Source organism: Sorex fumeus, unplaced genomic scaffold (genome assembly GCF_029834395.1).
Source record: "Sorex fumeus unplaced genomic scaffold, SorFum_2.1 ptg000029l, whole genome shotgun sequence".
NCBI lineage: Eukaryota > Metazoa > Chordata > Mammalia > Eulipotyphla > Soricidae > Sorex > Sorex fumeus.
This window is the reverse complement of record NW_026606086.1, coordinates 18,710,787-18,736,512: the sequence shown is the minus strand read 5'-3', so window position 1 is coordinate 18,736,512 and position 25,726 is coordinate 18,710,787. Positions and strand designations below refer to the sequence as shown.

At 46.9% G+C, this 25,726-nt stretch overlaps 1 protein-coding gene across 2 annotated transcripts in view; it reads right to left on the bottom strand.

Moving 5' to 3' along the window:
• The window catches only part of GOLGA3 (golgin A3), a 49,287-nt gene that overhangs the window by 3,154 nt on the left and 20,407 nt on the right, over positions 1-25,726 (bottom strand). For both annotated transcript variants that reach the window (XM_056115515.1, XM_056115516.1), the window contains exons 6-23: positions 25,468-25,579; positions 22,254-22,560; positions 16,810-17,012; positions 14,865-15,002; positions 14,428-14,589; positions 13,800-14,168; positions 12,662-12,739; positions 11,452-11,715; positions 10,338-10,432; positions 9,011-9,227; positions 8,663-8,806; positions 7,840-8,037; positions 6,206-6,322; positions 3,530-3,669; positions 2,879-3,011; positions 2,558-2,680; positions 1,548-1,712; positions 499-662 (exon numbers count right to left, since the gene is read on the bottom strand). In XM_056115515.1, coding sequence (XP_055971490.1) covers positions 499-662; positions 1,548-1,712; positions 2,558-2,680; positions 2,879-3,011; positions 3,530-3,669; positions 6,206-6,322; positions 7,840-8,037; positions 8,663-8,806; positions 9,011-9,227; positions 10,338-10,432; positions 11,452-11,715; positions 12,662-12,739; positions 13,800-14,168; positions 14,428-14,589; positions 14,865-15,002; positions 16,810-17,012; positions 22,254-22,560; positions 25,468-25,579 — 3,129 coding nt within the window. The remainder of the gene's footprint in view (positions 1-498; positions 663-1,547; positions 1,713-2,557; positions 2,681-2,878; positions 3,012-3,529; positions 3,670-6,205; positions 6,323-7,839; positions 8,038-8,662; positions 8,807-9,010; positions 9,228-10,337; positions 10,433-11,451; positions 11,716-12,661; positions 12,740-13,799; positions 14,169-14,427; positions 14,590-14,864; positions 15,003-16,809; positions 17,013-22,253; positions 22,561-25,467; positions 25,580-25,726) is intronic.

Here is a 25,726-nt window from a genome sequence, read left to right as displayed (position 1 = left end):
AGGTTGAAAAAAAAGAAAAAGCTGTCATGGTCAGAGAGAGAGAGAGGAAAGTATGCTTGCACTGCATGCAGCCGACCTCTGATTTAAATCCCTGGCGCCACATATGGTTTCCTAAGCACTGCCAGGAGCCATTCCCAAGCACAGGCCAGGACTAGCCCCTGAGTACTGGGGAATGTGACCAAACTCATCCCTCCCCTCACCAACAACCACACCCCCCAGAAAAAAAAAAAAAGATGTCCTCATGGCCATATAGATACTGGCCCTGGCAGCCCTTACTTTCTAACTTGGGGCTTACTTGTAAGGGTTTAAGTTCTGCTAAAGGGTGTATCAAGGCAATACCACCTTACAGACTGATTCAAAAGGCCCAATGGCTCCCATTCAACACAGACCCACTCAGCTTTTACTGGGCAGTCAGCCAAAGGAAACATCTTTCAAGTTAAATATGAAAATTACTGTCAACAGTGAGATGGAGTACAGAACAGAAGATGAAGGTCATACTTCAGTTGCTGGAGACAATTGTTGAGATTCTTGAGGGGTTCCTTGCTCACGGCAGGTGGGGGCCTGAGTAACTCCTCCAGCAGTGAGGCTGGCACTGGGCAGTCAGGAATCTTCACTGGAGTCACAGGGCTGGAAGAGCTGGCCTCGCCTTTCAAGTCCTTCCTCTGGGTGTCACAGCACATAGTTAGCCTCAGCCCACCTGTCCTTGGCCTCCCCATTACTAGTGCTTTCGGTGGCAACACAAAATCAGGCCTCAGGTTGGACCAGAAGAGCTGGCAATCATACAGGTCAACTAATTTGGGCTGAAAAAGGACCTTCCCAACACACAAAACACCTTCCAGGATCCTTGGGAGGATGAAACTGAGCTCCTTAATTTAGTGCCATGTTTGAGAGCTTTCCACAGGAGATCAGAGTCTAGACTTGGAGGTTCCCTTGAAAATGAAGTCATTCCAGAAAACTGATAGATTTACCCCAAAGGGCCAATCATGCTAAACGACTCTGATCCTGAGCAGTAGCTCTGTATAAAGAACACTTTTCAAGATGGAGGAAAGAAATGTCAGCAGTTGACACCGACAGGACATGCAGCCACTGTGTCCCCATTAGGCTCACCTTGTGGGACAGGGGCTCTGGTCCACACACACAAACCATACCCTTACTTGGGTTAGGGAAAATGTTACAGGAGAATGATATTTGAATTTGTGAAAAGATGCAAATATTCTGTTAAAGAGAAAAAGGGACCAAAACAAAATGGTTTGTCTAAGAACAGCCTGGTGTCACTTCTGTTCATACAATGATGGCTATGTGTAAACTGTCTGCAGAATGAGAAAACTGGCCAGCCCCCACCCAGATACCCTGGGGTGGGTCCATGCTTCTGGCAGGGAGGCACAGTCCAGTTACTGCCTGTGCATCTAGGAGGGAGGCACGGCCCACAGTTACCACCCATGCACCTGGGAGGGAGGCATAGCGCACAGTTCCCCTGAGCATGTGAAAAAGAGGCACAGCCCACAGCTACTGCCTATGCATCTGGGAAGGAGTCACAGCCCAGTTACCGTCTTGGCCATGTTGCGTCGCAAGTCCCCATGCAGCTGCTGGTTCTGCTGAAGCAGAGTCTTCATGCTGTTCTTGAGCTCTGACACTTTTGCTTGAAGCATAAATTTATCCTTCTGCGTTATGGACAGATCTTCCCGTACCACTTCCAACTCAGATTTAATATTCTAAGGAAAATGAAGATACAGACTTATTTTGGTTTGTGGCCACACCCGGTGGTGCTCATAATCTACTCCCAACTCTGGGTTGTGGTCACACATGAAAAAATGGTCAGGGCTAGAGCAATAGTACAGGGGGTAGGACATTTTTCTTGCACGTGGCCAACCCAGGTTCAATTCCTGGCATCTCAGATGGTCTCCCAAGCACCACCAGGCATAATATCTGAGAGCACAGCCAGAAGAACCCCTGAGCATCACTAGGTATGACCCAAAAAGCAGAAAGAAAGAAAAATGATCAGAAGTCATTCCCATTGGTGCTGGGATAAATCTGGGATGGGCCATATGCAAGGCAAGTACCTCAACCTATGCACAACCTGGCCCCAAACCTGCATAATTTCCTTTGCAGAAACTCTGTTACGATGGAAAACTTGGGATTTTTATTTATTTACTTTTTTTGGTTCACACCTAGCGATGCACAGGGGCCACTCCTGGCTCTGCACTCAGGAGTCACTCCTGACGGTGCTCAGGGGACCATATAGGATGCAGGGAATCGAACCTGGGTCGGCTGCGTGCAAGGCAAACACCCTACCCGCTGTGCCATCTCTCCAGCCCCCAACTTGGGATTTTTTATTAAGTCTCTCATGACATAAGAAGAGCTTGTTTCCAGAGCAGTGAGCATAGCTCAGCAGGGGCTTGGCTTCCCTCAGCGATGTGACCTTGACTTCTGAAATGGGAGTGTTTGTAGAGCCATTTGTGGCAGCCTTCACTCATCAGAACTGTTGGTTACACTAAGCATGCTGACAGGTCCAGCATTCTTTGTGACTTTCTGTCACCGGACTCTGGTCTCCTGGTACCTGCAGTAATTGTTGGAGTCCATCCAGTTCCTTTTGGTTCTGCTGCTCAGTCGAGTCCAGCTGCTGCTTCAAGGACTGAATCTCTCTCTCTTTCTGATCCACTTCCCATTTGAGATTTTCCATCTTGAGGAGGGAAATATAGTATGACCAAAAAAAAAAAGTAATCTTATACTTTCATAAAATGGTTCTAATTAAATCTCTACATATTGAATATACTTAGAAAAAAAACAAACATTCCTCTTAGCTGACAGGACTGGAGGATCTGAATGTACCCACCAGCAGAATCTGGCTCTGGGAGAACGACTGGGGAGGGAACGTTACCTCTTGGTTCCCCAAGGGTGTCTTGCTCAGCTGCTCATCTAGCTGTTTCTGCAGGAGCTGGAGCTGAGTGCGGGCCTCTGCAAGCTCTGCCTGGAACTGTGCAACTTCTTGAGAATGACTCTCTTCCTGAGACCTAGCATGAGGGACAGGAAAGAGGAAATGACAACACAACTATCCCAAACTCTCCAAAAAGGTATCAGCTGCTTCCTATCTTGGATGGAAAATGACAAATTGCTAAAATGACAAAAGCTCAATTCTGTTTTCCTGGGTAGGGACTGCTCTAACTGTGCTCACACACTCCCCCGGGAGGGAAGGTTCATGGGCCTGACTACAGATAGCAGTGGGAGAGAAAGCAGGAGCATGTGTGTATGAGGCTGGTCCCATCAGTCTCACTACAGTTGGGTGGTGGGCACACCCCACCGATAGTACCCCACATGGGGGCTCTCTCTGTTTCAACAAGGACAGTAGAGGGACAGAGTAGAGATACAGCTTATGACTGAAGCTCAGTTAAACCATAGGCTTTCTGAGTTGGAAATTGGACATCTGCCTCCAAAGTGCGAGCAGTTTGCTAAAACCTAGAAACCAGAGATGGACGAGTGACCCCATGAGTATGCACAGCACCAATGTCTTGCCACAGCACCTCATACGCACCGGAGACCCTCTGCCTCCTCCTGCAGCTTCTGTACCAGGTGCTCCTTGGCCTGAAGCTCCTTCTTCACCTCACTCAGCTCCAAGGCAGCGGCCTTAAAGTGGCGGCGATTATGTCCCGCATCCAACTTGGCAGCAGCGACCTACAAGCAGGGAATAGCATCACCGGGAGGAAGCCATAAAGAAGTGCATGCCTATTGGGGCTGTGGTGGGCACAGTGACCACTCTCTTGTCCAAGGTGTTCTGTAGGTTTCCCTGCAGAATTGTTCAAGGTCCCTGTTAAGGACTCAAGCACACAACATATGTTTGAAAGGCAAGCATGTGAAACATGGTAACCAGAATATGTTGGATGAACACCGTATTTAAGACTGTTAATTTTTTTTTTTAATTGGTGAAACACCATGAAGTACAGTTGTAGATCCACAAATTTTTGTGCTTGGGTCTCGACTATACAATGATCAAATACCCATCCCTCCACCAGTGCCCATTTCCACCACCATGGATAATATCCCTCCCACCCCCATACCCCCAACCCACCCTGCCTCTGTGGCAGGGCATTCCCTTTTGTTCTCCCTCTCTTTTTGGGTGATGTGGTCTGCAAAAGAGGCATTGAGTGGCAAACATGTTCAGTCCATAGTCTACTTTCAACATGCATCTCCCCTCCTGGGAGGATCCTCCAAACACCCTTTATTTGGTGCTCCCTTCTCTATCTGAGCTGTCCTTCCCCATAGAACACCCGGCTAGCCTCTAAGCTATGGAGTAATCCTCCTGGTGCTGATCTCAGCTCTTCTTGGGTATTTATCTCACATTTTGTTACTTTATATCCCCCCGATGAATACAATCTTTCTATGTCTATCCCTCTCTTTCTGACTCATTTCCCTTAGCATGATACTTTCCATGTTGTACCACTTGTATGTAAATTTCATGACTTTACCTTTTCTAACAGCTACATAGTACTCTATTGTGTAGATGTACCAAAGTTTCTTTAACCAGTCATCTGTTCTTGGGCACTCAGGTTTCTTCCAGTTTCTGGCTATTATAAAGAGTGCTGCAAGACTTTTTAAATTTTTAAAGTCTTCCTCAAGCATAATTTTGAATTAAGTTCATTTATAGCTGATGTATTTTGGAGGAATTTGCTTTTGCACAATACCACCTGACTGTAAAAAAGTTACCCATTTATGATACAACTAACTTTTCCAAGGGTTTTCCTTCTTTTATGGAGAGACCTGGCAGTGCTCAGGGCTTACTCCTGGCTTTGTACTCAGGGGTGACTCCTGGCTCTGTGTTCAGGAGATCATATGGGAATGCCAGGGATCAAACCTGTGTCAGCTACATGCAAAGCAAGTGCCCTCCTGCTGTACAATCTCTCTGGCCTCTATAAGTATTTCAATTTATATTATTGATTTTTGATTTTAGGAACAATCAGGCAGCATTCTGGGCTACTCCAGGTACACTGCTCATAAGCTGCTCCTGGAAGTGCTGGAGGGACCATGTGGTGCCAGGAAATAAAACTGAGCTTCTTGCTTTCAAAGCATGTACATTACTTCTTGGCAACAACATCCTGTTCCAAACACCTCATTTCAAAAAAGTGCAATGAAAATATTCATGATATATACATATGTGTGTGTGTGTGTATACATATACGTGTGCATATATACATATATAAGCATATATAAACAACTAATAAAAATAAGTACACAATAGGGCTAAAAGAATTGTACAGGGGTTAGGTGCTTGTCCTGCATGCGGCTGACCTCATTGTCATATGGCACCCATATATGGTCCCCCAGGCACCACCAGGAGTGATTCCTGAGTGCAGAGCCTGGAGGGAGCCCTGAGCACTGCTAGGTGTTGGTCCAACACCCCTACTCCTCCCAAAAAATTGGAAAACAAAACCAAAAAATTCCTAACCAAAGACACTATAGTGGTTGGCATTGGGCAGGGAACCAGTGTGAGCTGTACTGTAATATTTATGTACATTTTCTGTCATGAAGGCTTTACACACTCAAGGTAAGTCCTCTACCACTAATCTACACCTCAGTCCCTTTATAAACTTGAAAAAAATAGGTGAGTTATTGGGGTTGGAGTAGGTAGGGAACTTGCCTTGCACATGGCTAACCTGTTTTATCACTAGCACCACAAAGGATCCCCCAAGCCCACCAGGAGGGATCCCTAAGTGAGGAGCCTGAAGTCCTGAGTACTGTCATGTGTGTTCCAAAGGCCAGGAAAAAAAGTTGAGCAGAAACAGCAGACCATAAAGCCTCTCTGCACTGATGAGCACCTGAGTGTGGGAAGGAACCAGCCGGGAAAAGTTTCCCTGTGCAGAACATGGCAAGTGCAAAGGGGACGAATACTACTGGTGGTGGGAGCTCTCTTTACTCGCAGTATGCTTCTTCAGCTCAATCCTACACACAGGACAACCAAAGCTCAGGCATGTTCGGAGAGCAGTGTGCCTTCTTTGAACGTGAAACACATTCAGGGAGGCAGCTCACTGCCATCTGTACCCTACAGCACCTCTGCTCTGAGAGAACAATAGCAAAGGGACCCATGTGGGACCCCATGTGGAACATTCTTAGAAGGGAGATCAGGTGTAAAGACAGCCTTAGTTTTTAGACAACAGAAGCTGTTTCAAAGGCTTGATGAAGATGCAATCAGAGCAGTTAGGAGCTGGCCACATACCTGCTCCTTGAGGTTGCTTACAGTCATCTTCTCTTTCTCCAAGGCTGCTTCTAAGGTCTGGATGATCTGCTTCATATGGCGATCCTCCTCCTCCTTGCGTTGCAGAACTGCCTGAACCTGCAGCAGAGGTAACATACACATTCTAGCAAAGCCCTCTGAATCCCACTTCGCATGGCACCACATAAGCAAAAAGCACCACCAGACACATCAGAAAAGTTGGAGGAAAACCATTAGAAAGGCAGAAACCTGAGCTCTAGGACTCAACCACATGATACACTCTAGGGGACAGCCTAGGAGACCCCAGGACTCAACCACATGATACACTCTAGGGGACAGCCTAGGAGACCCCAAGATGCTAAAGAGCAAGGCTATCCGCTCAAGGCCTCTGTGGTTGTGCAGTGCCCTGCAGATGTAGTTAAGGTCCTGCAAAATCAGTCCAAGACCACAGGGTTGTGCTGCTTGAGGCTAAAGCTGAATATAGCCATTCCTTGGGAGAGGTGCTCTAAACCCACGTCTAATCACCGGGAGCTGTGGAGACCCCCAGGGATGGAGAAGAGGGTAGTACTCCCAGTACAGGCATGAACCCAGGATATTTATTTATTTATTGGCTTTTTGGGTCACACCTGGCGATGCTCAGGGGTTACTCCTGGCAGTGCTCGGGAGACCATATGGGATGCCAGGGATTGAATCTGGGTCAGCCGCGTGCGCAAGGCAAACGCTCTCCCCACTGTACTACTGCTCTGGCCCAGGATTTTTTTTTTTTAAACTGGGCCTTCAAGGTGATGCTCATGGGACATGGGTGCCACTCCCAGCAGTTTGCTGCTAACCAAGCTGGAGTGCTAGGCAATGCAGTGCTGGGGATCACTAGGGCAACCTCAGCAGTATTTGGGGGGCCTCCAGAATGACCAGGGAATTCCAGGACTATCCTAGTGGTGGCCCCCAACCCCAAAAAACAATTTGGTCCAGGAACAGGTTTTTGGTATGTTTGGGGCCACATTTGATAGTGCTCAGGAGTTTTGCCCAGGAGTGACTCATGGAAGTGCTCGTATCTATATGTGGTGTAGGGACTGAACCAGGATCACAATCACCACAGTGGAATCCAGTTTTTTGTTTGGTTTGGGGCCACATCTGGTAGTGCTCAGGGCTTACTCCTGGCTCTGCACTTTGGGATCTCTCCTGGCAGTGCTCAGGGAACGATAAATGGTGCAGTGGATTGAACTGGTGGTCTGCTGTTTGCAAGGCAAGTGCCTTACCCAATGTACTATTTCTCCAGCTCCTCAAGTCCAATTCTAAATCCACAAGGTCTGAGTTTCTGAGTACCAGATGAAGGCCCCTCTAGTATCCTAGCATTTACCTACCCAAGGGAAATTAATGGTCCCAGAATAGCTTTTCAGGACTCAGGGTCAGACCCTCAGAACTGAGAGGAGCTTGAGATTTCATTAAGTTCTCTGAGCAGGTTTCCTCCATCTAAAAGGGAACATGTTCCTCAGAGGCTGTTGGTGAGTAAACACATCAAGTGTTTCTGAGGCCCTCAGAGTGCTCCTGCTGACATATGGCTTCTTGTTAGGGGACTGAGTGTGAACACTGATAGCAAGTCTTCTGCTATGGCACGGGGGCAAGTGTGACTCCCTTACCTGAAGATTCAACTGGACCAGGTCTGCCTCCCGTTGGGCCAGGGCAGATTCTAAGATGCTGTTGTGTTCCCGCAGAGCTGAACTGGACTGGCTGAGCCCTGCGACCTTCCCTTTCTCGTGCTCTAACTCAAGAGCCAGTTTCTTGTTTGACTCCTCCAGGCGCTTTATCTTCCTTCTAAAACCTCTGGACTCCTGAAGCTGAGACAAAGTCACTGTGAAGAACCATTCATTCTGCTTAACACACACCATAATCACAACACATGGCATGTGATTACAGAGGATGCAGTACACTCTGGCATCACAGCTAGAGACCACTTCCAAGCCCTCACAATGATGACGTGCAATCTCCTGGAGCAGCAAGGAACTCAACAAGATGGAATGTGAATACACTCAAGGCTCAAGGATCTTGAGAGCCACATGGAGAACCTGTAGTGAGCCTTTGGTGATAGGGCCAGGCTGGTGAGCACCACCAGACACAACTGTGCGGGAACCTGAGAGTTTCAGACTCTTCTTCCCATGTCAGGGATTGAACCTAGGTTTCACACCTATAATTCAAGTACTAAGCTCCATGCCCTGCCTTCCATGGAGTTTTTTCCCAAGGTTTAAGAAAGTTTGGGCTGGTTTTTCTCTGCAGCAACATTGTTCTAACTCAGACGACTGACAACCTGTTATATGGATTATGCTGCCCCACTCTGGCTAAGGTTGCAGTCCTCATTGTGTCAGCTGGTTGAAGATCTGTAGACACAGAGCTGTGACATAAGCACACAAAAGGCTCTGGGACTGGAGCCCTCTTTTTGTCCACCTGTGAGGACAAGTGGCCTACCTCATCTTCCAACTCTAGCACCTTCTCCCGTTGCTCCTCAAGCTCCTGGGTGGTCATCGAAATGACCTCCTGCAGCTCCTTCTCCAACATCATCTTGCTGTGGCCAAGGGTCTGCAGCTCTACCTCCAGGGCCTGAATCCTCTCCTACAGACAGCACAGGAGGTGGCCTGGTTATTCATTTGGTCCAGGAACAATCCCTGTGATGGCCTCTGAATGGCTCATAGGGAGGCACCACAGTCATCCCAGGCCTCCTCCCTCTACCTGTACATTAAACTCTGTCCTTTTTTTCTGGTCCTCTTGAGGAGGACTTCGGAGGGAAACTGGTTGTGAACCCTGGTGTTTACTTACATGCAAAGTGACGCTGTTACCATTGCTGACACCCTGGGCCCTCAGTTGGCTCAGCTCTGCCTCTGCTGACTCCTTGGCTGTCAGGGCCTCCTGCAGGCGACGACTGAGGATGCCCACTGCATTCTCATAGGCCTTGTGCTTAGTTTTCATCTCCTTCTGAGCACTGCTGAGGTCCAAGCCCAGCACTTTCATCTTCTGCTTCTGTTCAGAGATAGCCCTGTGTGGAGTGGAGAAACACAGCAAGTCTGAACTCACTTTCAGTGTGTTGAGCAATGCCAAGGATTGGCAGATGCATTTGGAAACTCATCCTTCAACGTACCCATCTCCTTCCTCCCAGAAGGCTCTAGCAAGGGGCTTTGCTCATGTGACCAAGGTTTCACCCTCTTCGGTGACAGTACTGCTCAGACTTATCTGGCCTACTGTCCTCGTTTCAGGAAAAAAAAAACCCCACTCAGCATCCCCCTGGAAACCTACATTTTCCTAGTGAACAAACCAAAAGAACCCACCCTCTGCCAACTGCACCCAAAGATACTCCTGTTTCCTGAGACTACTCCAGGGACTGCTACCTATAACGGCTCAGGGAAATGTAGTCAGTGTTGGGAACACCACAGAATCTAGAACCCGGCCTGAATGGGAGCAATTTCAGTACCCTGAGAAGACAGAGAGCAGATCATCAGTCGTCTCCATCAAACAAAAGCATCTCTTGTGCTTTTGAAAGGCAATAGAAAATTGTTTCATTAGCATCCTCTGGCTGACAAAAACAAAATGGGTGTGGAGCACATGTTTTGCATAGAGGAGCCCTGCATTTGATCCCTAGCATCACATGGTCTTTCACACATCGAGGGACGTAGGCACTGAGCTGGGAGTACAGCATGTAACAAGGGGGTAAAAAGTAAAAAGACTCAGTGGGTAAGGGACTTAACTTCGCATGCAGCCGATCTGGGTTCAATCCCCAGTACCACACATTATACCCTGAGTATTGCCAGGAGTGATCCCTGAGCCCAGAGCTAGAAGTAAGCCCTGAGCACAGCTGGGTGTGGTCCAACAATAAAAACAAAACAAAGACCCCAAGGGATGTCTCTGTGTGCACAGGCACTCTGGCCTGTAGGGGGTATGTGATCAGGAAAGCCAGAAGGAAGAAAAGAGAAACAAAAGGGAGCTTCTGTGCTAGCAAATCCCAGTAACAAACTGGAATTCTTCTGTGAAGCCAGCAATTGCCAAATCACAAGGGAGCCAACTTTCTGCCTATACATCTGGAAGCTGAACGGCCCTAGTGCCCCTGAGGGAAAGGGTTGCCCCAAAGTACCCACCTAAGCAGACTACTTACTTCTTGGCTTCTTGCTGTAGCTCCTCTATTTGTTTCTTGAGCACCTCATTAGCCTCTGAGAGAGCAAGCATCTGCTCTTTATCGAACTGCAAAGACTTCAGAGGAAGGGAGGGAAAGATGGTGAGAAACAAAATTCTCTGCAAGCTGAGTCTTGGGACCTGCTTCCCTGGGAGCATGCCCAGGGGTGGGCTTTGAGGCCTATGGGATAAGCTTGCCCTTTCTACAATGACCACTGGGCAAGAGTCCCAAGTGTCACACTGCCATGTCAGAGCACTGGTGGGCACAATCAAAGGGTGTGTTAAAGGGAAGTTTCTGGGTTACAGTCCAACCTGAAGACTGAGGAATCCTGTTTCCCAAAGACCCCCAGACCTACCTCCTCAGAGAATATCCCTTCTCCCTAGTGCTCCTTAAGACTCACCTAAACTCACCCCAATGAATCAACCTGTTGGGGTTGCTGTGTGTTCTAGACTAGCCTGGCTTCTTGTAACTCTTCCTATATCCTGACTGATATCTCACCAGTTAGATACGGTGCTCACTTGGGGTCCCCAACCAGTAATTCTACCTGGATCCTGCCAATTTCTCTGAAGACTTCTGAAATTTCTCCATCCTGCCTAACTTTTGCTCCACATTTGCTTCTTCTCAATTTGGTATTTAGAAACCGCTCCTCAACTAGACAGGAATCTGCACTGAGGGACCCTATCCCGGGGCTCCAGCTCCACACATGACAGCATACTCGGGTACCTGTCTGCACTCTTCATAGGTCTCACTGCATTTCCAGAGTCCAAACCCATGATGTGCTGTCCAGTGCTTTCTGCATGCCTATCTCCCACATGAGACTCCAGGGTCTATGCCGTCCTTTAGTTCCAGGACACCCTGGATTTCTGCATGGGGCTCTTGCCTCAAAGGCTAGCACCCAGAGGCCCTGCCCAGCAGCTCCCTCCAGGTGCCTGCTCCCCTCCCTGATCAATCTCTACCCGTCAGTTTCTCCAACAAGGACATGAGCTTCAGGAGGCACTAGTTCTAGCTGTTCTGCTCAAAGCCTGCCCTACCAAGGCCCCATAGTAAACCCACGGTGTTTTGGGCTAGACCCTTATAAATCCAACACAGACTGTACCTGTAAGTGCACCTCCAAGGCATCACGCTCCTTCTGTGCTGACTGGAGATGCCCTTCGAGGTCCTCCATCTGTTGACGGACCTGTGACACTTCCTTCTGCAGACGTGACTGCTCCACCTCCACAGATTTCTTTTCCCCCTGAACTCTCATCAACTCCTGCCTCAGCTCTTTCACCTCCGAGTCTAGTTTCTTCTTTGTGGTTTTCAGTTCGCTGATGAGCTTTTCTTTGGAGGTAGTGTCCCGCCGGTAAGCCTCCACCATCACCTGCCGAGAAGACACAGAAGCCTACAGTCATGGGGCTGAGATTTGGAAGGGGCCAAGGATATCATACACATCGCTAATCTAAGACACAATCTGTTTTTGTATTGGCTTTTGAACCATATATAGTAATGTTCAGGGACTATTTCTGGCTCTGTGCTTAAGAGTTACTCTTGGCTATGCCCAGAAGACCATAAGTGGTTCTGCAAAGTCAAACAGGGGTTGGCAGAATGCAAGGCAAGTGCTTTGTCTCTTATAATAAGGCAAAAATCTTTGGGGGCCAAAGAGAACAGATTTTATCAAATCCAAAGCACCACTCATTGAGACCTGGTTCTAGTGCCTAAGCTCATCAGGGTGAGGTCTAGTGTGGTCCTGATCCCTCCCAACTTCAGGGTACTCTGGCCTTCCATCTCCCTCAGGAAGAGGTGATGCCAGGTTTCCAAAAGACATTCCCCTAACTTCACTCACACTGCTGACAAGGATACTGAGGGGCTATCCTTCCTATGAACATGAAGGGGTTTGATGATGCTGTGCACTCCTCCCTCCCACAGCAGACCTGGCTTCATGAATATATAAAACATGCAACATATCCTTCAGTGTGCTCCAAGGCTTACTTGGTATCAGGTCATGGTGCAACTTTAGAGATACTTAAACAAAAACCACAACACATGTAGTGATGCTGCTGCTCTCTCATGACAAGGCAGGTGATCCCCGTCATAAGATGCCAGGTCCACTGTAAAATGCATCCTTGAGAGATAGCAGAATGGGGACAAGAAAACATAGCTGAGAATTATAAAGTGCCTTTAAAATCTGAAGGAGTAAAAAAAAAAAAAAAAAAAAAAAAAAAAAAATCTGAAGGAGTATAGAAGCTACCTTCTTGATCAGTTTTGTTCTAGTGAAAAGACTAACCCCCAGGAAGTTTCATATAAAGGAAAACAACAAACATTTTTACCTTCTGTTGAAGAAATTGTTCCTTTATTTTCTGCATCTGTTTTTTCAAAGTGGAACTTTCTTCCTGCAGGTGATCCACCTATGAGGGACATGTTTGCACAGATGTTACATGGATGACTTGAGTTCCCAGGGTTCCTGAGGCAGGAAAACAACCATGAGGGTTGAAAAGTATCCCGGGGAGACATGTCCCACCTCTACCCTCCTCATTTTTAGGAGAAAACTCAATCCATGGTCAGCTACCAGGAAGTCTGGTAGTGAACAGGCAAATTTAAACATGAGAAATAATACCCACACCACCCAGTATCTGTTTTCCAGTGTCAGGTGATGTCCCTAGTATTGATTATAAGTAAGTAAAACCTAACTAAACTTTATCAAAGATACTGGCTCAAGTCCTCCACAAACACACCAACATGCCTGTATTTGTCATATTCTAGGAAATAACAACACAGGTCAATGACTGCAGAGAAAATCTAAGGCTCCTATTTCACTATCCAATAGGGGAAAAGGGAACTTTCCCTTGTCTCTGATGCTTATGGAAAAGAATTTTAAGAAAAAACTGTTCCTTACTGCTGATGCTATTCCAACCATTCTGTAGCATTCATGTTTTCTGTATTTCTGAACATTTGCCCACTGATCCATGCCAGGCTGCAGCAACAGGTGTGGTGTTCCAGGTTACATCCACACTCACCTAGCTCCCCAGGTCACATGCTCACCCTCAACATGGATAACCCACGGCTGCCCTGCCGATGTGTCCAGTGGGTCCCACTGTGGGAAGCAATAGCCAAAAGTTCTAACTAGCTTTCCAAAGTCTGAACTCTACATCTTTAGCAGAGAAAAATGTGCATCTCTTTGTATATTACTTTTAAAGCCCCAAACTTAACTTGTCTTCTTAAGTTCTCAAAACCTACAGGCCCAACTGCAAAGGCAGTTTCCTAAGTACACCACAAATTGTGACAAGTCCCTTCCCCAGCTAAGCCTGGGCCTTCCCCAGGAGCACTCTTCCCCAGGAGCATTCTTCCTATTTATAGAGTAGGTGCTAAAAAACAAACAAACACCCCCACCCCCCAGACCAATCAGCACTGAATTTTGTTTTTAAATGTGATTTTGATTCAAAATAAAAGGAGAGCAACTTGCATTACCTGGTTTGATTTGATGGCTAATTCTTGTCTCAACTGCTCTAAAATTTCCGATGTTTCCTTGGTACCTTCTTCCAAATGTTTTACTCCACTATCAAACTCCTCCCTGCTACTCTTGGCTGCCTGCAGAGCCACCTCCAAGACAATCTTCTCATTTTGCAAGAAGCGGATGGTGTCATCCCTGGAAGTGGCCTCCCCCTGCAGCTCCTCCAGCCTGACCTGCAGCTCATCATAGTGTGTCTGCAGGTCACCCAAGGACTGCTCCCGCGTTTGCAGAGTCTCCTGTGTCAAGGTGAACTGATGCAGCAAGTTCAAGTGCTCTTGCTGCAAAGCCTCAAGTTGTTGGTCTCGCTGATGCAAAGTCAATTTCACCTGGAAACAAGGGACCAGATTTAGGATGATAGGTCTTGAATGAAACCACCACCCTGCTTCAAAAGCTTATACCATGCCCATGTTTAAGCTTTAAATAACTTGGATAGATACTTCGAAGATGGCTAGTTGTATGTCAAGACTGTGTAGAATACTAGTACAAGGTCTGATGAGGTAATATTACCATACAGTCAACTAAGAGCCCAGTGCGAGAGGGCAAGTGTGGGCGTCAGACATCAGGTTAGACTACGTAAGTGCCTACCTGCTCTAATTGCTGCTCCAGGGCTGCTGCTGAGGTGGCGAGCTTCTGCAGTTGCTCCTTCTCATCCTCGAACTCCTCCAACCTCTTCTGCAAGTCCTTCTCCACCATGGTCTTTGCCTCTTGAATCTGCACAAAGGCAGCTTCCTGGTCCAACATGTCAGCCTGGAAGCAGAAAACAGTGTTTTAATTATTTTTTTCCCCTGAGGAGTTTCAGATGATATCCAGTGGTGCTCAGGGGACAGTGTGGTTCTGGGAATTTAACCTGGACTTCCCATATGCACTGCATGTGGTATCAGGGACTGAGCTGGAACTAATCAAGTACAAGGTAAGTGCCTTGATCCCTATACTATCTTTCTGCTCTGTCTGCATATTTCTAAAACTCTACCAAAATCCCAAAACCATGCCTACCAGGGCTGTCCCAGCACTACAGTCCTCACCTCAATGCCTTGGAGCTGGACAGCAATGCGTTCCTTTTCCTTTATGGACTTTTGCTGGGTCTCTGTAAGCTGATGGGACAGGGTCACGTTCTCAAGTTTCAGGTGCTCCAAGAGGCCTGCTTGAGTCATCTGTCCAACCTGCAAAGGAGAAAATCATAAGACAGAAAGTTGCCAGATGATCAGCAGAAGCGCAGTCAGACTGCCCAAGAGATTGAAAGCTATTCCACAGTTCCCATCAGGTAGGCTGCAACATGACCTGCCTACTCCCACCTTGGACTCAGCCCTTGTGGTTGGGTGTGCCTGAGATGCATGCTGACAGCCCAGAAATCAGTGGTCATTACAAAACTTTGGCAAGATCTACATACAAATTCGTCTTGAGGTCCATATACAAGCGCTGCTATTGAGGGCCTTATCTGAAGGACTGAGAGGAAGGGGAGGACTCGATCCACTGAACTGACCAACTCTGACTATATTGTGGGTCATGCCCTGACCCTTAGTGCCTGAGTGTCAGGACACCCCAAGAAGACGTATTAGCAATGCAGTCTGGGGTCTGACCTGGACTATCTGGACAGCCAGGTCCCTCTGACCAGCTATCTCCACAACAGAAAGAAACCTGGACCAGAGAAATAGTACAACAAGGAGGGACATTTTCCTTGCATGTGGCTGACCCGGGTTTAATCCTCTGTATCCCATATGGTCTCCCGAGCCCCACCAGGAGTAATTCCTGAGTGTAGAGCCAGGAGTTAACTCCTGGGCACGGTTTGGTATGGCCCTAAATCTCCACACCAACCGAAAAAAAGAAACTCAGGGGCCAGAGTGATAGCGCACAGGCCACTTGCCTTGCATGCTGTTGACAGGATTTTGATCCCTGGTACCTCATGTGATATCCTGAGCCTGCACTCAGGAGTTAACTCAGAGATAACTCCTGAGTGCAGAGCCAGAAACTAAGCCCTCACACTGCCAGGTGTGCACCACCCACTGGTCCCTGACTCCTCACCTAAAGAAAAAATAAATTCAGGACATATGGGATTGCCTTGATCAGAGGTTCTCAAACTTTTGTTCCTTTTTAGGGGGAAATAATATTCAGCTCTTCTGGAAGTCTATGAACAAAGAGGAAGTCCCCCTTACAGTGGGGAAGGCATTTGCTGTCCTACATGCAGCTGATCTGCGTTCAATCCCCAGCACCACATGGCTCTCCAGCATTTCCTGGTGCACACATGGAGGCCCCCAGCAACTCCAGGTATAACCCTTGTGGCAGCTTGTCAATCTGAAAATTGCTAGTGGAGCCTCCAAGCTGCTGAGTACTGTTTGGGAGCCTTTCCAAAGAGGATGCACATATAGTGTGATGCCTAAGTAAAACCATGAAAGATGGTACTATGTAAACTGGTGTGAAATAGGCAGTTAGTAGTTTGTTTTAATGTTTGTAGTATCAGAATTCAAAACCAGGGCCTGTTACATGCAAGGCTTGAGCTCTACCACTAGGCCACAATTCCAGTCTAGTAGTCAATAGGTGTCTTTTTTTTTTTTTTTTTGTGGGGGGGTGGTGGTGGTGGTGGAGGGGGTCACGCTTGGCAAGTGCCTTAACATCTTTACTATGTCATTGATCCCAACAGTATTTTCTCTCTCTCTCTCTCTCTCTCTCTCTCTCTCTCTCTCTCTTTCTCTCTCTCTTTTCAGGGGGTGGGGGCTGGTGGGGGGGAAGCAAGGGACTTCCAGTGGTGCTCAGGGCTTACTCCTGATTCTGCATTCAGGGATTACTCCTGGTGGACTCGGGGGGGGGGCATAAGAGGTGCTGGAGATCAACTGCCGGTTGGTCATGTGAAGTCAAGGATCCTGTATGTTATACTACTGTTCTGGCCCCCCCAATAGTATTTTTTTTTGAGACAAGCAATTGTGCCACCAGAAACAGATGATAGCATGGCTGTGTGCTGCTGGAGGGCCATACCTGGATGTGAGCCATTTCCCCCTGCAACCTCACACGGGCCTCTTGAGCCAGGGTGAGCTGCTGTTGGTACCACTGCCGGACACTCTGCAACGACGAGATCTCCGCCTGGGACGCCTTTAGTTTGCTGCTCAGGGTGCTTCGCTCCAGCTGTACATGCTGCAGCTGGTTCTGCAAGGAAGCCATCTGCTGTCGCAGGTCATATACTGAAAACAAGACCACCTGTCACAAATAGAAGAGCCACAGCTGCACAGCTAAGACATATGCCTTTCTGCAGGAGCAGGATACACAGCTGTTCCATGACTGGCAGCAGTAATCTTCTACAAAGTTTGTGAGGAAACCAAGGCCTTCAGCAGACTTAAAGAACTCAGATCCTTAAAGAACTCGGAACAGTGGGTTATTAACCAGTCAACACAGAACCTTGTTTCATGTGTATGTTTGAAGAAATCTTGATTGGTACTGTTGAATCATTAACACTGACCTCAGCCAATAGCATGTAACTAATTCTGGAACAAGCTCATCCAGAAGATGTGTCTTCTTCCTAAAACCTGTCGTAGCTTTATTGCTTTTAAAAACAGGAGAGTTTTGGAACCATTTTAAATAGGTAGATCACCCAAGAAAGCACTTAAGTTAGAAAATACACATAAATAGGCTAAAAAATCACACCAAGTAAATGAGATAAAGGCACTTGTTTTTATAGGAGTTGAAACAGGAAGGTCAAGAACTATATTTGGCTTCAGGTGGGAGCAAATATGTTGAAGCTGTGCTTTGACCTCTGTACTTGCCTGCAATGGTACAAAGGGTGTGATGATTTGAATCACAAATACAAAATTATAAATAATGCAATATTAAAAATCAACTGTGGGGGTCAGAATCATAGTACAGAGGGTAGGGCGTTTGCCTTGCACGCAGCCCATCTGGGTTCAATTCAATCTCTGGTGTCCCACATGGTCCCAAGCCCTGCCAAGAGTAACTCCTGAGTGCAGAGCTAGGAGTAATCCCCGAGCATCACTGGTTGTGACCCAAAAAAACAAAAACAAAAATCAACTGTGTCTCTTTAAAGAGCATTATGACATCTAGGAGCAATTCCACAAATTTGGGAAGAGTATTGTGTTGTCAATCAACATTAAAGTCCCTGATGGCTTGCTAATACCATCTATTACTAACATTGATGAGGAGTGGGCCATTGGAGGAAGAAAACAAAAGTCAAAGACAACTCCAAGTCACAGTGGGAACAAAAGCTTCCAACGTTTTAAGATTAAAATTACACCTGACACTTAAGAAAACATTTACCTCTCTACATTTTTTTTTTTGTTTCTTTTGGACCACACTAGATGATGCTCAGAACTTACTCCTGGCTCTGTGTTTAGGGATAACTCTTGGCTGGGTTCAGGGGACCACACGGGATGCTGGGGATCAAACCCAGGTCAGCTATGTGCAAAGCAAGTACCTTATTCACTGCACTATCACTCTGGCCCATAGCTCACAATATTTTATCTAAAAAAATAAGGAGCTGGAAGATGTCTCAAAGGGCTGGAACGCATGCTCTGCATGTGTGAAACGTGGGTTTGATCTCCGGCACTGAACAATTCCTGATAACCAGGAATGATGACAAATACCACCAGGTGTGGTGCAAAAACAGAAATAAATACATAAATTTTAAGAAAGACAACCCAATGGGAATAGGATAATTTACAAGTGTCCATGATCCTTCTCTGAAATCCCAGCATTCATAGTGTTGGGATCTTACACAGGGAGTAAAAGCACCCTGTGCACCCAGTAGAGAAGACATAACTTGTCAGGTATGTCTTTAAGCTAGCCCAGAGCACAGGTTCATTTTGCAGCTTGATGGTTCTAGTCAGGCCTTGCAATCCAGTTATAAACTATTCTGAGGCTCAGAACTTTTTTGGTCTTAGAGTGTTTCTTAATAATTTATGTGTAAATTACTCAATATCTAAAAAGTCTTATTTTTTGGTTTCTTGGGGTTTATTAGGCACTAGGGATTGAGCTTAGGATCTCACACATATCACTTATCACTTAATCACTTAACTTCCCGTTAGTCGTCGATTTGCTCGAGCGGGCGCCAGTAACGTCTCCATTTGTCCCTGTCGCGTGCTAGTGTAGCCCAATGGCATCTGTTCGCTCTGGGAACATGAAGAGCCTCAAACCGATCGTTCATGATCTTGATGAAGAAGTCTGACCATCTGGTAGGTGGGTGGCCACGCGGTCTTTTGACATCCCGTGGAGTCCAGTCGGTAACAGCTCCAGTCCAGCGGTTGTCTTTAAATCTCATTACATGACCAGCCCATCTGATTTTTGACACCTTGGCAAACGAGACAATGTCCCTGATTCTTGATCGTCGACGGATGTCGGAACTCCGGATTTTTTCTCTCATTTGAGTGAAACGTGATATTCCAAGCATAGCTCTTTCAATTCTTCTTTGGGAGACCTGAATAGCATTCTCATCCTGTTTGCGTAGGGCCCAGGTCTCTGAGGCATATGTTAATGCAGGAAGAACAGTGGAATCAAAGAGATGTGCCCGGAGCCGGAGGTTCTTTGTCCTCTTAGCTATTTCTTTGACGTTCTTGAAGGTGTTCCAAGCCGCTCTCTTCCTCCTGCGTAGCTCGGGTGCCAGGTCATTTGTCATGTTGACTTCTCGACCTAGGTACACATAGCTGTTGCATTCGGAGATGGTCGTTCCGTTGAGAGCGAATGGGCCATCAGGAACAAGGCTGTTTCTCATAAACATTGTCTTCGTAAGATTCAGCTGTAGTCCTACCTTTCCACACTCACGGTCAAAGTCGGCCAGCATTTGTGCCGCTTGGCTGATGTTTGGTGTTATTAAAACAATGTCATCAGCAAAGCGGAGGTGGTGTAGTTGCCGACCATCTATCTTCACTTCCATTCCTTCCCATTCCAGTCGTCGTATGATGTTCTCGAGGGTGGCACTGAAGAGTTTTGGTGAAATGGTATCACCCTGCCGAACCCCTCTCTTGATATGGATGATTACTTCTTTGTAGAATGGTGAGATCCTGGTAGTGAATCCGCAATACAGCTCACGGAGGATCTTGATGTACTGGGCTTGAATGCCCTGATTGGCTAGGGCTTCAATGACCACTTCCGTCTCAACAGAATCAAAGGCCTTCTTTAAATCAATGAACGTTAAACAGAGCGGCATCTTGAACTCCCGAGAAACCTCAGTGAGCTTGGTTATCGTGTGGATATGGTTGATGGTGCTGAATCCTTTGCGGAACCCAGCTTGCTCGCATGGTTGTCCTTCATCTAGTGTTCTGCCAATCCTATTTAGGATGACTCGAGTGAACAACTTGTAGATGACAGACAATAGGCAGATCGGGCGATAATTGCCAATGTCATGGATGTCTCCCTTCTTGAACAGTAGTACGGTCCTGCTGGTTTTCCATTGGGACGGAACCTTGCATTCAGACAGGTAGCGAGTGAAGAGCCGAGCCAGTGTATTGATGAGTACTGACGGCAGGTTCTTCAGGTGTTCAGGTCTGACCTTGTCTGGGCCGGGTGCTGTTCGTTTCTTTACTGACAAAATGGCGTGTCGGATTTTGGAAGGGAGAACATTGGGAACGACATATCCATCCTGTGGAATTTGGTATGTCGGCAAGTGGACATGGCTATCGAAGAGATTTGAGTAGAAGTCATGGATAATCTTCTCCATTGCCGTTCTGGAGGATGTGATGGATCCATCAGGACATCGGAGGGCAGTCATCTTGGTCTTGTAGTTGGCAAAGGACAGGCGGGCGTTACAAATACTTTTCCCAGCTTCTGTCGCATCTACCAGCACTTCTGCTCTTCTCTCTTTGAGGTCTTCCTTGATTGCATCTCTGCACTGCTTTGTGAGTTCGGATGTTAGCTTGCGGTTGCCTGAGGCATGTGCCAAACCACGCTGGCGAATAAGCTCAAGAGTTTTCGAAGACAGGCGTTTTTCTGTGGCTATCTCTCTCTTGGCGTTCCTCGCACATTCATGGAGGTGCTGTACCAGTCGATCGTATTCCTCATCAATGTTGTCAACAATGGCATCTTCCCATGTTGCCGCAATAGTGCCAAAGAGCTCCCAGTTGGTGGTCGTTCTGGGAGTTCTCTTTTTAAACTTTGCAGCCCTAACACATATATGGCATATAACTCACATATATAAGGCATATGATCTACTGCTGAGCCAAGTTTCCTGGTCTTTGTCATTTTTTTTTTCTCAGTTAGCACATTTGGGGAGGGTGAAGGAAGGGGGAGGGTCGGCAAGGTATCAGGAACTGAACCCAGGGTCTCACTCATGCAAACAGGTTCTCTACTTCTGAGTTACAACTCCAGAACTGTGATCACTGTGACTACCAGGATGAAGCTTTTGAGACATGCCATCTGTTTGGATCATGGTTGATTCCCATGCTGACTCACTTGGTCTTTCGCAGAAGCCCATGTAGCTGCTGAAGATGCTCATCCAGGTGCCTTTGTTGGAGAATGTAATAGACCTGGGCCAACTGTGTGCCCCTTTGGGTTCTGATCCTGGATATACCCATCCACTGCCCACCCCCTTCTATCAGCCAGACTCCCAGGTTCTGAGACGGTGGTACAGTCTTTTTGGCATCTAGCCAGGTATAGGCTGTCATTCTGGGGATGAAGGACATACCCTCAGGAGAAGACAGCACCAGGGAAGGCTGCACAGTCCCCATGTATGGCCTGTTATCCACTTCCCGCGATACCATATTCCATATATCTCTTTCATACCATAGGAGATTCAATATGAGCAAAAAGTTTAATTTAAGAAGAAAAAACGGGAGCTGGAGTGACAGCCAAGCGGGAAGGGCATTTGCCTTGCACTCGGACAACCCAGGCTAGATTCCTAGCATCCCATATGGTCCCCCGAGCACCACCAGGAGTAATTCCTAAGTGCATGAGCCAGGAGTAACCCCTGTGCATTGTCGGGTGTGACCCCAAAGGCAAAAAAAAAAAAAGAAGGAAAAAAATGAAGGTTCAACAGATAATCTGAGGGTTGGGACTATTTTAAGCTGAACCTGTGACTTTTAGAATGAGCAGTAGGTCTTATCTTCCAGTGACTGTAGGACCTATGAGTAGGAGAGTCCTGGGATTAGTCATCCAGAATCCAGGGTCAGATTCTAAAAACTAATCCGTTCTTCTTTTCCTTGGGGTGGGAGGTTGGACTACACTCAGTGGTGCTCAAGGGCTACTCCTGGATCTGAGTTTAGGAGTGATCCCACGCAGGGTTGAAGAATTATATATGGTACCAGCTACTGAAGCAAGGTAGGCTGCAAGCAGCAAATACCTTAGCCCTCTTGGGCTCCCAACCTCATCTTGACTAGCACAAAAGAACAAAAAGAACTCCAGAGCTCTACCTAACACACTGACTTTAGGGAAACAGACATAGCCATAAACAGAGCAAAGATAGAGCGAGCGGTCTTGCCCACCTGTATTGTCCTTCTTGCGAATGCTGCTCTGCATTTCTTCAACTTTGGCCATGAGTCTTTGGTACTGTTCCTCTGCCACCTGAAGGTCACTGTTGGAAGAGGCCAGGCTGGCGTTCTTGGCTTCTAGCAGGTTCTGCAGATCTGTCATTGCTCGCTCCAGGTCCCAGCAGGACTTTTTCAAGGTGTCCACCTCAGAACTGAGAGAGTCCTGTTTCTGCTGGCTGCTGTGGCTATGCTCTACCTGTGCCTGTAGCTTCATGTTCAGGGCAGCCAGTTGTGCCTGCAACTCCGTCTTTTCTTTCAGGGCCTGAAAAGACACCCACATGGACACAATGACTTTCAGAATATTGAGTCATATCTCCATGCCCTGCTGTGCTGGGAGACCACCACTTCAAACAACCAGTGAGACAAAGAAAAAGGTCCACAAATTTATACCAAAGCTTCCCCATGTCTGGCCCTACTTTGCAATTACTCTGGTAAAAGCTCCCCCAAAAGAAAACAGGGCATAGAGGAGGACTGCAAAACCTGCACATTTCCCACATACAGGTCTGAGCCAGAGGACAACGAGGCTAGCAAACTGGTACAAAAGAACATACATGTAGACAAGGGTGCACGTGTGCACGCACACACAAACACAAAGAAAACTGAGTTTGAAGTAAGGCACCTCAAAGTGGAAAATCAGAGGAATACAAGGTCAGCAATAAATGTCTATAGGGAAGGTCTGCTGCTATTCTGGAGGGGTTGAAGGTCTCCAGCCAGGGCTGCTGGGCCCAGAGCAGCATCTGGCAGTGGTAGTCCCTAGATGGCAGGAGCCCAGGGACCACTCTGTAGGTAAGAGGGCAGTGATTACCGAAGATGTCTAGGAGAAGCCCAGTATACAAAGGTGAACATACTGGGGAAATCCAACCGCATGAAGACAAGCAACAAATTCAACAAACAAGAGCAAAGAAATGTAGTTGACTAAGCAAAAGTCATACAAAATATTCCTAGAATCTTCACAGATATGTTATCTGCAAAGACCTGAGTGCTGGCTAAAATTGAGGAGCAAGTCAGTGAGTCTAGGAGCGGACATGCATCTTGAGATTATTACCTTGTACTTTTTTCTGGGGAATGGCCACACCTGGCAGTGCTCAGAGCTTACTGCTGGCTCTGCACTCAGGGATCGCTCCTGGTGAGGCTCAGAAACCCTATGTGGTGCTGGTAATTGAATCCTGATTGGCCACGTGCAAAGCAAGCATCCTGCCTGCTCTGCCTTCCTTATAATCTCTCTGGCCCCATGAGGAGGTGATTACTTTGTAAAGTAAAAGAGAAAATGAAAACCACGCACAATCAAAATTAGCTGAAATCCTAGCAATCACTAGAATGATGCAATTTTATGGACACAAAGTAGTCACTATCCTAAGACTGTATTGCAAAACAAAAACTATGTCCAACATGAGATCACACTTAGCAAAGAAAGCTGTACTCCAATGGGGCTTTCCCAACTCCACACACACAGCACATCTCCATGTTATGCCTCTCATGCTTTCCACATCCAACGTACAGAGACCCCCCCATCAAGTGAACTAATCTGCTCTGTTGTGCAAAACTTAAAATTAAGGAAGAGAAAATCATGATTCCTCATTATTACTAGGAAGGGAAAATTATTTTCAGGCAAATGTCAAACAAATAAAGCAAAATTTGTATGAGAAAATGTAGAACTCATGGCAAAAAGTATTGAAGGGCAAAGATAGCAATTTTAACATGCCAGAAAAAATGTGAACTTCATCAAAATAATTTTACTATCATCAGTTGGTCTGTAGATATCTAAGGAGAGTTCGAAAACATTTCAGGGAAGTCCTGGTGCAAAGTGTGAGATTATAATGGCACTCCATCCGAGGCTATGCATCCAGCAACACAAATATATGGATACAGACTTGGTGGTTGCGTTGCTGCATCAGCTAAAGCTTATTCTTCTTTTGTGCCCTGGGTCACACTTAGTGTTGCTTGGGGGCTACATGTTGCACAATGTTTGGAGTTGCTCCGAGTGGTGCTCAACAGTGCAACCATGAGATACCAGGGATTAAACCCAGGGCTTCTGCACACAGAGCATGCAGTTCAGTCCTCTAAGCCACCTCCCCAGTCCTAAAGCCTGTTCTTTTTATTTGGGGGTAGTAGACCACAATGTGGCCACAATTTGGCTTGGTGTTGGAAGGCTGTACCTTGTAGTGCTGATAGGACCATGTGGTACCAAGGACAGAATTCGAATCTTCTGAACTCAAAGTATGTGCTGAGCCTATTGAGCTCACTCTCCTATCCCTTAGAGCTTTTTCCGTAAGTTTTATTTATTCATTTTCGGGCAACACATAGCTGTAATTTGGTTTTACTCCTAATTCTGTGCACAGAGATGACTCCTAACTGGCTCAAAGGACTATATGGCATGCCAGGGATTGAACTACCCAGGTCGGGCAAGTGCAAGGCAAGCACCCTCGCCACTGTATTATCTCTCCAGCCCCTAAAGCTTGTTTTTTTGAGTGGGGGGTGGCTGTTTGGGGTGATAGCTATTAGTACTCAGGAGTCATTCCAGGCTCTTAGTTTAGGAGTGACACCTTGATGGTGCTTGGGGGATCATGGGTAGTGACAGGGATTTGAACCAGGAGTAGCTACCTTGCAGAGCAGGCACCTTAACTCTTATAATACGTCTCTGACTCCCTCAAGTTTATTATTATTTTTTGAGGGGGTGAGGGGTTGGTGGTGTTGGGCCACAACCAGGGGTGCTAAAAGCTTATTCATGACTCTGTATTCATGGATCACTCCTGATATTCTGGTGTTGCTGGGCGTCCATGTGTGGTGCCAGGGATCAAAAAGGGGTCAGCCATATGTAAGGCAAGCACCTGACCTCATGTACAATCTCTCTGTCCCCTAATTATTCTTGGATTTTGTGGGGCTTTTTTGGGTTTGGGGCCACACCCAGCAACACTCAGGGATAATTCCTAACTCTCCACGCAGGAATCACTTTTGGCAGTGCTCAGGGAACCATATGAGATGCCAGGGATGGAACCCTGGTTGGCCACATGCAAGGCAAGGGCCCTATCTGCTGTACTATCGCTCCACCCACCCCTGCCCCAATGTCCCCAGCTTATTCCTAAAAGATATATAAAACTTTGTACCCAGCCAGTAGAATCACATCTTTTCAAAGGCTTAGCACTTTAACACACACATCAAATGCCATTACCTGGCTGGCCTCTAATGACAGAGCTTCTAGCTGTCCTTCCAGTCTCATCTTTTCTTTGCGAATCTGCAACATTTCATCCTGTGTCTCAGCAACAGAGCTTTCCAAGGACACACTGTAGGGGAAAGAAAGAATCAGCCAGTTGGAATGTGAATGATGATTATTTTTTCTTACACTTCTCTCTAACTTCCAAATTCTAGACTCTTCTACTAGTCTAAAATATCTGAAAATACTTTTTGGAATTGGTTTTAGGGCCACAACC